Genomic DNA, 12,399 nt, shown 5'->3' on the forward strand with positions numbered 1-12,399 from the left:
GAACAAACATCCTGTCTCTCTCTCTCTCAGGTGTCAGTGAAGGGGGAAAACCCCCCTACTCCACCTTATATGTATGGAGATGTCCTTTCCCCCCCACTGGGTGCCATGGAGGTTACCGTAGCAACAGCTGCCCCTCCCCAGTCCCAATCTCCACTTCCTGGTCCTACGCCAAGCCAGACGCTCAACAGCCTGGACAGTCAGACCACAGGTAAACATAGTTCTAGTCACACACTCGATACCCTCAACACAAATACAGTGGTGTGAACGTGTTTGTCACACAAATGTTTCAGTTCTTTTTCAAATTTAAATATTGGACAAAAATAACAAGTAAACAATTTTTTTTAAATGAAGGTTTTTATTATTAAAGGGAAAAAAAAATCCAAACCTACATGGCCCTGTGTGAAAGTGATTTCCCCCTAAACCTAATAACTGGTTGGGCCACCCTTAGCAGCAACAACTGCAGTCAAGCATTTGCAATAACTGGCACTGAGCCTTTTGCAGCTCTGTGGAGGAATTTTGGCCCTCTCATCTTTGCAGATTTGTTGTAATTTGGCCACATTGGAAGGTTTTCGAGCATGAACGGCCTTTGTAAGGGCATGCCACAGCATCTCAGTCGATTTCAGGTCAGGACTTTGACTAGGCCACTCCAAAGTCTTCATTTTGTTTTTCTTAAGCCATTCAGAGGTGGACTTGCTGGTGTGTTTTGGATCATTGTCCTGCTGCAGAACCCAAGTGCGCTTCAGCTTGAGGTCGCAAACAGATGGCCGGACATTCTCCTTCAGGATTTTTTGGTAGACAGCAGAATTCATGGTTCCATTTACCACAGCAAGTCATCCAGATCCTGAAGCAGCAAAACGGCCCCAGACCATCACACTAGAACTACCATATTTTACTGTTGGTATGATCCTTTTCTGAAATGCTGTTACTTTTATGCCAGATGTAATGGGACATGCACCTTCCAAAAAGTTCAACTTTTGTCTCGGCAGTCCGCAGAGTATTTTCCCAAAAGTCTTGGGGATCATCAAGAAGTTTTCTGGCAAAACTGAGACAAGCCTTTATTTTCTTTTTGCTCAGCAGTGGTTTTTGTCTTGGTGAAATAGAAGTTTTATTTAAACAATTGGTTAGATTCTTGGCTTTTCCCCACACTTAAATTTCACCTGTCAAGTTTGTTATAAAAACTCCAGACTTGCTAAACACGTCAGAAGTGTGAATCGAGTTTAAGTCGCTGATGCTAAATAAGTAATGCATATAGATGTCCAAGTCCTATTAAATGATCAGTGATCTTTATGTAAGTGACGCAGTGAAACAGCTGTGCGATGGTCCACGGCGTGACCATGTGGATGGTAGCTGCAAACTTTAGAGGGGGACATGTGAACTCTGGGGTGTGTTCACACGTGTTTTGGGGATCAAAGCAGTGTTCTGCACAGTGAACTGTGGTGATTTAGTGATTAATTTTTAATTCACTTTTTGACTATTTGTGGCATTGTAGCCTGAGGTTGTAAACATACTTCAGCCCCAGTAATGGAAATACTAACAGCCAGTCGTGTGTGTGTGTGTGTGTGTGTGTGTGTGTGTGTGCATACAGTGATCGCCGCCGCGGCTGTTCTGAAGGCGAGCTCCATCCTAAGTTCCAAGCCACTGCTCCAGCCGCGGCCAGTGTGTGTGGCCACATTGCCTGTGCCACAAACCACGAGTCCCGCCAAGACCCTGATCCTGCAGAGCGTCCCAGTGCCTGTGCCCACCATCGACCAGGGCAGGACCCCCGGTGAGCTGAGCTGGAGCGGCCCACAGGCCCTGGCACACACTCACATACTAAAACCTAGGTGTGTGTGTGTGTGTGTGTGTGTGTGTGTGTGTGTGTGTGGGCGTTTTCACACTACAGCTTTTTTTTTTTTTTTTTTCCTGGACCAGCCATGTGTGGGGCTGCGTGTTTTGGTTTGTTTTGTAACGTGCTCTGGCCTATCACATCTCTTAGCTTTTCATGTGTTGTGATAACGAAGTAAAGGGCTGCAGCATACATCATGTAGACGATCCACGTGATGGCCCCATGTTATCACTATTAGGCATCCATATATGTCTAATAAATCTGCGCTTCCTTAAGACTGTTGCAAGGTTACTGTGTGTGTGTGTGTGTGTGTGTGTGTGTGTACGTGTGTACTGAGATCATCATGAAATATGCCCGTTTCTGCTGACCCGCATGACTAAAAACTTGTTTGCATGTGCTCCAGTGTTAATGAGCCCCTCCCCCATACAAGCACAGAATTGGTCCTGTGTGCAGACTCGAGTATTTGGGACAAGTCTGAAAACGCCCTTTGCGTGCTTGTGTGCGTGTGCTAATTTTTGCAAATCTGCATGAACGTGTGATTTGAATAATATAATCAGTCATTCTTAAGTCTGTGTGTATTAGTGAATGGCTGTTGACTGATTGGCTGTTGACTGATTGGCTGTTGACTGATTGGCTGATTGCTCTGTGCTGCTGCAGTGGTGCTGTCTCAGTCCGTGTGTCTGAGTTCTGCTCCGGCCATTGTGAAGATGGAACCCGTATCTCCCAGCATCCCCCACTGCACCAGTCCGACGGCCCCGCCCGCCACCAAACCCATCATCCCTGCATCCTCTCTGCCTGGCAACAGCTGCGGTGACATCGACGTAAGGCCTGCCCCAAATGCTAGCAGGCGAGCGTGTGGTGTGCGTGTGTGTTGTGGGGAAGGGGGGAGGTGTTTCAACAGCACAAACTGCACTTACTACCAACTAAACATTAACCGCCACTTTATTTAATATTGCAGTTACAGTATCCGAGCAACCAACAGTGTTGCTAACAGCAACTGTGATCTCAGCCAGCCACGGCAGATTAATGAGGAGGACGTTACTGCACTGAGGTTTAAATTACCAAGAGCTCGGTCATCTGAAATGCTTTCTAGACACCCAGATAAACACACACACACACACACACGTACTATTTAATTAGTGTGCTGAACTATAAGAATCCCCTTTCTGTAACCTAGACACTCTGGACTGATGAGTGAACATTCTTGCTTCCAGCTTGATCAAACACAGAAAACGTTTGAGTGACGGCACTCTGCTCCAGTCACTGTGCACCCTTATCTGAGTGTGGGTGGGTAATTTCTCAGAAACCCTGCATGGCGTTTCAGGAAGTGAAGCTAGTTTTCCTCCTCTTCCTCAGATGAAGGTGCTGAAGCGTCAACAGCGGATGATAAAGAACAGGGAGTCGGCGTGTCAGAGCCGCCGGAAGAAGAAGGAGTATCTGCAGAACCTGGAGACACAGCTGCGCGAGGCCCAGCAAGAGAATGAACGACTGCGCAGAGAGAACCAGGCCCTCCGCCTCCGTCTGGCTGGGAAGGAGGTGTGTGGAGGTGTGTGGGGGTTTGTGGGGGAGTGTGTGCGATCCTGTAACTCTGTGTGTTTTTCTGTAACAGGCTGGAGAGTCAGGCAACAATAAGAGAGCGGTGTGTGTGATGGTGGTTCTGCTCTTCATCACCTTCAGTTTTGCCCCCGTCAGGTACCCAACCTGCCTAAGGCTTGTTTAACACACACCCACCGTGCACCTTCCTCCCCCCACACATCACACGCACACCCTGCACCTTCCCCTCACACCACACACACCCCACCCTGTTCACACCCTACACCTCCCCCTCACATCCTATGTCCCACACACACTGTCCACACCCTACACACTGTCCAGAGGGGTAGAACAGTCCTGCACCCCACACCCCATGTGGGCTGTTTTTCCAGGCTGTCTGAGTAACGCCTTCCTCATTCTCTGCCCCCAGCATCACAGACATGAAGTTCACCTCTCCGCTCCAGGACGAGGCAGTCATTCACACTGGCAGGCACCTGCTGGAGCAAGCCGAAGAGCTTCCCAGCGCCGCGGCCACCCAGCGAGTCATGGACAGTGAGGAGGAGGGAGGAGAGGAGAGGTGGAGGAAGAGTGATGTGGAGAGGGAGAACGCCGACCTGTTTCACTTCAGGTGGGTCCCGCCACGCTGGTCTGTGAGGAGGGAGTTTGAGAAGGGCGTTCACAAGCCTGGTCCCTCCATCACACACCAGTTTGGGCCCCTCTGCTCAGGTTGTGTGCGCTTCCCCTTGGCCACATTGCCACGAAGCCTTTAACACATTCTTAGGTTTATTTGTCTTTCTCACTCAATGACCACAGTCCCATCGACTCACTATGTCAGGGCCTTGAATATATTACAGACTTGATGTGCCAAAACGTCCTGCAATGATAAAATGAAGATTATATTATTTGAGAAAGATGAGACTTGTTGCATATGTAGAGCCCACAAATTAAAACTGGTTGGTGGTCTTTGTGTGAAAGTGGGTTCTGGGGTCAGCTTTAGCAATCATCTCAAAACACAATGTTGGATAATACAATAAAAAAACATTAGAGGTTCTAGCTAGAAACATATATTAAGACTTTCTCCCCTCTCCTCAGGAATGCGAGCAGTGTGTTCAGTGGTGTGAAAGACTTGGTCCTGCAGGACATCGATCGTCTCTTCTCCTCCTCTGACTGCAGACAGTTCAACCGCTCCGAGTCTCTCAGGTCGGCACGGCAACTGCGGTTACAACCCCGGGGTCTTTTGCTCTAATTTTGTGTTCAGTAACGGTGTGTTAAACTCTCCTGTTCAACAGCAGCAACCATCTCTCACACTCACCACTCTCTCTCCCTCTCAGGTTGGCTGATGAGCTGCGTGGTTGGGTGCATCGGCATCAAATTGACAGGAAGAAGTCTGGTGGGAAACCAAAGAGTTTGCAGAAGGCAAAAATAACTCAGGTGTGAAACCACAGATCTGCCTTTGCCACATTGTAATCTGAACCCCCCTTCGAGCTGCCTTACCCACACTATAACCTGACCCCCCCCCCACACACACACACACACACACACACAGATCTGCCTTACCCACATTCTAACCTGATACACCTCCCAGATCTGCCTTAGTCCCACTCTCACCTGACCCCTTACCCTCACTATAACCTGATCTCTCCCCCCCCCCCAGTTCTGCCCACACTCTAAGCTGACCTCCCCCTAGATCTGCCTTAGCCACATTCCAGCCTGACCCACCTCTTCTCCCAGTTGAGAACAGGTCTGTTTGAGCTTTGATGATTACATGTGAGCTGACTGCATGTTTTCCACCAGCAGAAAGCCCAGCACAGGAAAACCAACTTCTCCAGGTACCTGCCCATCGCTGCTCACCGCTCCATTGAGAGGTAAGGGCTGAGGGGCTACATTTCCCAGCAGCCATTGCACTACCCTGGTAAACATGGTTGGCATCTATGGTCAACATCTGTGGTCTGATCAGTGTTGTGGTTTTCAGTCAGCTGCAGTTGCTGTCTGGGCCGGAGGTGAGCTACAGCGACTTCCTGGATGCCATTGACCGTCGTGAGGACACTTTCTACGTGGTGTCCTTCAGACGGGTAAGATGGACCTGTTCCAGGAACCACTGGTGAAGCATTAATGCTTCGACACAGTTCAGACAGAGAAGCCAAAGTGAAATGTGTTTGTTCCATCGTACATTCTGTGTGCCTGTCTCTTTTTTGTTATTTCTCTTTATTGGTCGCTCGCTCACTCGCTCTGTCTCTCAGGTTACGTTTTCTTGCCATGATTTGTACAAACTATATTATTACCAAAGGACTGAAAACTAAAATGTAAACTTCACACTATTATTATTATTGTTGTTTGTTGTTAGAGCTGTGTGTGTGTGTGTGTGTGTGTCTGTGAGTGTGTACCTGGTGGTTGGTGTGTGTATTGTACAGGATGTTGGGGTGTGTATGTGAGTGTGTACCTGGTGGTTGGTGTGTGTATTGTACAGGATGTTGGGGTGTGTATGTGTGTGTGTACCTGGTGGTTGGTGTGTGTATTGTACAGGATGTTGGGGTGTGTATGTGAGTGTGTACCTGGTGGTTGGTGTGTGTATTGTACAGGATGTTGGGGTGTGTATGTGAGTGTGTACCTGGTGGTTGGTGTGTGTATTGTACAGGATGTTGGGGTGTGTATGTGTGTGTGTACCTGGTGGTTGGTGTGTGTATTGTACAGGATGTTGGGGTGTGTATGTGTGTGTGTACCTGGTGGTTGGTGTGTGTATTGTACAGGATGTTGGGGTGTGTATGTGTGTGTGTACCTGGTGGTTGGTGTGTGTATTGTACAGGATGTTGGGGTGTGTATGTGTGTGTGTACCTGGTGGTTGGTGTGTGTATTGTACAGGATGTTGGGGTGTGTATGTGTGTGTGTACCTGGTGGTTGGTGTGTGTATTGTACAGGATGTTGGGGTGTGTATGTGTGTGTGTACCTGGTGGTTGGTGTGTGTATTGTACAGGATGTTGGGGTGTGTATGTGTGTGTGTACCTGGTGGTTGGTGTGTGTATTGTACAGGATGTTGGGGTGTGTATGTGAGTGTGTACCTGGTGGTTGGTGTGTGTATTGTACAGGATGTTGGGGTGTGTATGTGTGTGTGTACCTGGTGGTTGGTGTGTGTATTGTACAGGATGTTGGGGTGTGTCTGTGAGTGTGTACCTGGTGGTTGGTGTGTGTATTGTACAGGATGTTGGGGTGTGTCTGTGAGTGTGTACCTGGTGGTTGGTGTGTGTATTGTACAGGATGTTGGGGTGTGTCTGTGAGTGTGTACCTGGTGGTTGGTGTGTGTATTGTACAGGATGTTGGGGTGTGTCTGTGAGTGTGTACCTGGTGGTTGGTGTGTGTATTGTACAGGATGTTGGGGTGTGTCTGTGAGTGTGTACCTGGTGGTTGGTGTGTGTATTGTACAGGATGTTGGGGTGTGTCTGTGTGTGTGTACCTGGTGGTTGGTGTGTGTATTGTACAGGATGTTGGGGTGTGTCTGTGTGTGTGTACCTGGTGGTTGGTGTGTGTATTGTACAGGATGTTGGGGTGTGTATGTGTGTGTGTACCTGGTGGTTGGTGTGTGTATTGTACAGGATGTTGGGGTGTGTATGTGAGTGTGTACCTGGTGGTTGGTGTGTGTATTGTACAGGATGTTGGGGTGTGTATGTGAGTGTGTACCTGGTGGTTGGTGTGTGTATTGTACAGGATGTTGGGGTGTGTATGTGTGTGTGTACCTGGTGGTTGGTGTGTGTATTGTACAGGATGTTGGGGTGTGTATGTGTGTGTGTACCTGGTGGTTGGTGTGTGTATTGTACAGGATGTTGGGGTGTGTATGTGTGTGTGTACCTGGTGGTTGGTGTGTGTATTGTACAGGATGTTGGGGTGTGTATGTGTGTGTGTACCTGGTGGTTGGTGTGTGTATTGTACAGGATGTTGGGGTGTGTATGTGAGTGTGTACCTGGTGGTTGGTGTGTGTATTGTACAGGATGTTGGGGTGTGTATGTGAGTGTGTACCTGGTGGTTGGTGTGTGTATTGTACAGGATGTTGGGGTGTGTATGTGAGTGTGTACCTGGTGGTTGGTGTGTGTATTGTACAGGATGTTGGGGTGTGTATGTGAGTGTGTACCTGGTGGTTGGTGTGTGTATTGTACAGGATGTTGGGGTGTGTATGTGTGTGTGTACCTGGTGGTTGGTGTGTGTATTGTACAGGATGTTGGGGTGTGTATGTGAGTGTGTACCTGGTGGTTGGTGTGTGTATTGTACAGGATGTTGGGGTGTGTATGTGAGTGTGTACCTGGTGGTTGGTGTGTGTATTGTACAGGATGTTGGGGTGTGTATGTGAGTGTGTACCTGGTGGTTGGTGTGTGTATTGTACAGGATGTTGGGGTGTGTATGTGAGTGTGTACCTGGTGGTTGGTGTGTGTATTGTACAGGATGTTGGGGTGTGTCTGTGAGTGTGTACCTGGTGGTTGGTGTGTGTATTGTACAGGATGTTGGGGTGTGTATGTGTGTGTGTACCTGGTGGTTGGTGTGTATTTTGCGTGTGAAGTAGGAATGAGGAAAGGGGAGGTTGTCACTGAATGTCTCTCAGGTGATGACAAGTTTCTACACATTTTACAATAAGGGTTGGTGTGCTCTGCTCCAAGAAAGATTCGTCATTATGTTGGGTCATTTTACTGAAATTTGGGATTATTGTTGTATTTTTAATGTGCAAATGTCACTTGTCTCACCTCTCATGCAGTGATGTTCTGTCCTCTCTGGACAGCCTGGTCTTTCTGTGTGTCCTTCTGTCCTTTTCTATAGTCAGATATCTATATATAGACTCACTCAGCCTGGACTTGGGTTGGGATCTGTCTCTACTTTGTGTCTCTGACAGTTCAGACTCTCTGTTTAGGGCCCGATAACACTCCAGTTTTCTTTGAGCTTTAATTTTGTAGTCCCAGTGTTCCAAATAGTTCTTTATTTTCTTTGCTTTATAACCTGATTTAGGTCTAGATTGGGTGGTAGAGCAGTGCAGGTGAGGGGCCGGTCTGTGGTAGTAGTTGTTATGGGGTTAGTAAGTCTCAGAACCAGCTGACTAAGAGGACTCTTGTTAGGGTAGAGTTCGTGGGTTTGTAGTGCCTTAAAATGCAGTGTGTCTCATGGACCAGTGTTTAAATGCATTGTTTCTCTGGGACTAGTGTTTAAATGCAGTGTTTTCACAGGGACTGGTCTTTTAAAGGCATCCAAAAATGTCGGGATCTTTTTTGTATGTGTGCTGATGGTGTAATTTTCTCTCAGGATCACCTGCTTCTTCCTGCTATAAGTCATAATAAAACTACTCGACCTAAGATGTCTCTCGTCATGCCTGCTATGACCGTCAACGGTAAGATCCTCAGAAAATAATATTATTATAATAAGAAGAAGAATGGATAAAAATCAATCATTTAATTATTCTTTCATGTCTGTCTGATTATCTAATGTTTTAGTCCATGGACTCGTACTTAGTTTTGTCATTTTATTTCTTAATTTTATATTGTAATTCACTACTTCAGTGTGCGTGTGTGTGTGTGTGTGTGTGTGTGTGTGTGTGTGTGTGTGTGTGTGTGCGTGTGCGTGTGCGCAGAGTCTGTGTATAACTCCTCTCAGGGTGGGTATGAGCTCATGATGCAGGTGGATTGTGAAGTGATGGATACCAGGATAATCCCCATCAAGGCTTCTGCTGTGCCACCTTCCCTCAGAGACCCACCCCCAACCCCACCCTCACACCACCACCACAGCAACCAAACGCGTCAGCACCACGGCAATGGGGCCTCGTCAAGGCAACCATTACCCATCAGAAGGAGGGGGGCAGAATATCTGATAAGCCAAGCGGGGTCACTGTGAGCAGGACAGCAAGAGAAGGATGAAGAGATGGCGAGAGAGAGAGAGAATCTGGACAATAAAGTACCATTTTGAGAAATTGGCCCCTGAAATTTCAAACTAGGCTGAAGAACAGAACAGGCCGGTTGGTCAACTTGGTTGCAAACACGTCCCAGCGTGTTCCAGATTGAGTAAGTGTGGTGTCATGGTGAAGACGTTTGGGAGAGGCCTGGCATTGATGAAGATGTATGGGAGTGAAGGGGGTTCTTTTTCAATCCCAGAGGTGCTAGTACAGGTGTGAGGGGACATGACCTGGGCTGTGGGGCCATGCATACACACGAAAAAACCCAGCCAACACGCATTTGTCACCTCTTCGTGTGCGTGTGTGTGTTTAATATTTGTGGTTACTGTTGAATTTGTTTCATTTTTAGTTGATTTTGATATAGGTTCAATGTTAATCATTTTGGTGTTTACTTCATTTTTGCCTGTTTGTGTTCAGATGTAATTATTTAATGAGAAGATATGAATTTGCTAGATGTAAATATCTGTTACTGTGTGAATCCTTCGTTGTCTTACATTAGAAATGCAAACATGCGTATCCATGTATACATACATACATACATACACATAACCATTACAGTTGCATTTCATCACACTTCATCTGTACTGGGACTGAAGAACCAGTGCGTTGGCACACACCCACATGTTTTTGGCCACTGGCTTGTGTATACACACAGCTCTCACACACATCTTATTTTCAAGCCCCAATAAGAGGTTTTTTTGGTATCCAAGAGAGCACCACCTACTGAGTGTGTACTGCAGATATTCTTGCGCGACTATTCAAATTTCATTCTGGTAGATGGAATGAGCGATTTGATTAGCTGCTGCTAGCCTTGCTGTGGGAGAGTGACACAGTCACACTTTAGAAGCTGGAGACCTCTGTTAACACGGCCACACATGGGGGGCCATGTCAGTCTGCTCATTCTGAAGTAGCTGCACGTGAGCGTGCATGTTCACATATGGCTGCACTGGGCCCAAAATGGACTAAGACTATGATGTGAATGCTTGTATATAGTTGTGATGAGTTGTATTGCCAGGGAGAGTCCTTTTTGTAGATTCAGTTTGGTTGTTTTTTTTTAAGGTAATATGAAGTCTTTGGAACCTTTGTTTTGAAGGCCAGACTCTTAGGTAAAATTGTGTGTGTGTGTGTGTGTGTGTGTGTGTGTGTGTGTGTGTGTGTGTGTGTGTGTGTGTGTGTGTGTGTGTGTGTGTGTGTATATCTCTATCTATCTAGCTATCTATAGAGAGAGAGAGATGTTACACATACATATATATTATGGCCACTAAAAATTGGACTAAGGATGAATGGGGCTTGCTTTATATCTGATTTTCTTTTTTTGTTTGTTTCTTCATGTGTTAATGGTCCAGTTGTGTTTATGATCATCTGTACTGATCCAGTGGAGACTGACACACACACAGCCCTGGACAGCTGCACCTGTCTTCTGTTCACTCTACTGCTGTTGTAAAGTTCAGGGGTTTTTTGTGCACGTTTGATATAGCACGTTGGTCATCTGAACGGACGTAGGTTAAACCCAGTCCTGGACCACATGCTTGTCCTTGACGAAATGTTAGATGAGAGGAAGCTGACACCAAGGAACAGAGCTGATCTGGCTCTGATCAAACTCACTGCTCCCTAAATAATAGTTTGTCTCTGGTCTGAAGACTAAATAATCATTCCTTTAGTTGTTGTTCTCTTACGCCCCCAGCACACGTGCGTGCATGAGCAAACACACACACACACACACACACACACACACACGGGCAATAATCACTTATACAGAGATATGACACTGTAAGCATGTGCTTGCTTTATCAGTGACAGAGATTGTTGTTGTAAATATGTTCAAAGTTGTTTTTTAAGCCTTTTTTAATTTAATGGGATTTTCTTGAAGAAAAAAAAAGCATCTCCCTGACTGTATAAGGATTTTAAACCACTGTGGGGGTTTTTTGTTAGTTTTTTAGTAGTTAAAAGATGAGAAATTCTAAATAAAAAAGATAAACTAGTATCTGCCTGAGTGTGATGCTGTTTGCTTGCTGTGTGCTGTTACCGTACTGTCATGAATGACCTGCTATAGAATACATCTCAGATTTGACCAGACTCAGGAGGTGCTGTTCCATGGACTTCGTTTTGACATGCTCCCTTAGGAAGTGCTGGCTAATTAGAAGGTAGGCCAGTGGCTGGAGAGATTGCAGACCCACTAATCTGCAGTGGTTACACAAGGACCAGGACAGACAAACGGCAGCTTGCAAATTGGATAAAGTGTGTCATGACTGGAGTGGCCTCTAGAGGGCACTGGAGATCACCTCATGAGATAGGGGTATAACTTCTGTAACACTGTGTGTTAGAAGCTGCTATAGGTAGGTATAGAATAGAGGTGAGTTCAAAATGTACCTTTACATATGTAACAGAGTAGAGTTCAGACGATTTCCTCTGCTGAGTTGTAATTAAGTTATGCTGTAATTAACAGCTGTATTGTTCCAGTGGGTGTGTCCTGATTTAAGTGGCGTAGACAGACTGTGTGCGCGCGCAGTTAGAAAAAGGTGTGTACCTCCTCACGCTCTCTCACTCCCATCACCCCTCCCCCTGCCCCCAAATTACTCAGTTGCTCCTGTGTGTATTTTCTCTGGGGTCATTTATCAGCGCTACTGCTCCTCATATACAAACTCATTTCTGCGTGTCGTCCCCCCACACCTCTCTACCTGGATCTTAACTGTTGTTCACAGCTCTTGGAGCTGCCGTTCCACACTGTGGGACTCTGCGTTTCCTCCCTGGAGGAACTGTTTGTTTCTACTGGTTTAAATGCTGATGGCACTAGATTAATAACTGCATGGTGTATGCCGTTGATGTAAACACACTGCAGAAAGCCAGAAATGGCACAACCAGATGACAAAAGATCTGTAATACTCACCTGATCACTACACAATATAAATTTGGACTTCACAAACAACCATGCAGTACATGCACTGAATCACAAAGACTCAACACGTTCACAGTGGAGGACAGAAAAATGTACACTTCTCTCACACGGCATTACTACTGGCACGCTGCACCTCACACACCCCGTCACTACTGCACACGATGCGTCACACGTGCTTAAGGCACACACGTCGAATGGCGAAGCAGCTTTAGCATCTCTGCTTCTCTT

General features: G+C 46.6%; 2 protein-coding genes across 5 annotated transcripts in view; one reads left to right on the forward strand and one right to left on the reverse strand.

Annotated features, from left to right (window-relative positions):
* Window positions 1–11,257, forward strand: part of atf6b (activating transcription factor 6 beta) — a 23,843-nt gene extending 12,586 nt beyond the window's left edge. For 2 of the 4 annotated variants that reach the window (XM_081711761.1, XM_027020408.3), the window contains exons 6-17: window positions 31–208; window positions 1,586–1,765; window positions 2,483–2,646; window positions 3,182–3,361; window positions 3,435–3,517; window positions 3,789–3,986; window positions 4,451–4,558; window positions 4,690–4,789; window positions 5,153–5,223; window positions 5,331–5,430; window positions 8,633–8,717; window positions 8,958–11,257. In XM_081711761.1, coding sequence (XP_081567887.1) covers window positions 31–208; window positions 1,586–1,765; window positions 2,483–2,646; window positions 3,182–3,361; window positions 3,435–3,517; window positions 3,789–3,986; window positions 4,451–4,558; window positions 4,690–4,789; window positions 5,153–5,223; window positions 5,331–5,430; window positions 8,633–8,717; window positions 8,958–9,217 — 1,707 coding nt within the window. In that variant the 3' untranslated portion in view covers window positions 9,218–11,257. The remainder of the gene's footprint in view (window positions 1–30; window positions 209–1,585; window positions 1,766–2,482; window positions 2,647–3,181; window positions 3,362–3,434; window positions 3,518–3,788; window positions 3,987–4,450; window positions 4,559–4,689; window positions 4,790–5,152; window positions 5,224–5,330; window positions 5,431–8,632; window positions 8,718–8,957) is intronic. The other 2 variants (XM_081711762.1, XM_027020409.3) reach the window with 1 other exon arrangement.
* LOC145657426 (uncharacterized) lies at window positions 5,655–8,089 on the reverse strand. Its single transcript, XM_081711834.1, has 3 exons — window positions 8,083–8,089; window positions 6,359–7,938; window positions 5,655–5,966 (listed from the first exon to the last, which is right to left on the reverse strand). Exons 1-3 carry the CDS (start codon window positions 8,087–8,089, stop codon window positions 5,655–5,657), a joined length of 1,899 nt encoding a protein of 632 aa, XP_081567960.1.
* Window positions 11,258–12,399: the final 1,142 nt, after the last annotated feature.

The sequence above is a fragment of the Electrophorus electricus genome, chromosome 4 (assembly GCF_041902795.1).
Source record: "Electrophorus electricus isolate QZ-2024a chromosome 4, ASM4190279v1, whole genome shotgun sequence".
NCBI classification, from domain to species: domain Eukaryota; kingdom Metazoa; phylum Chordata; class Actinopteri; order Gymnotiformes; family Gymnotidae; genus Electrophorus; species Electrophorus electricus.

Bases quoted from the DNA above. Each gene is read 5' to 3' on its own strand.
- LOC145657426 (XM_081711834.1), bottom strand. The intron at 5,967-6,358 runs GTACACACACAC...ACCAACCACCAG, and splicing joins ATACACACACCAACCACCAG to GTACACACTCACATACACAC.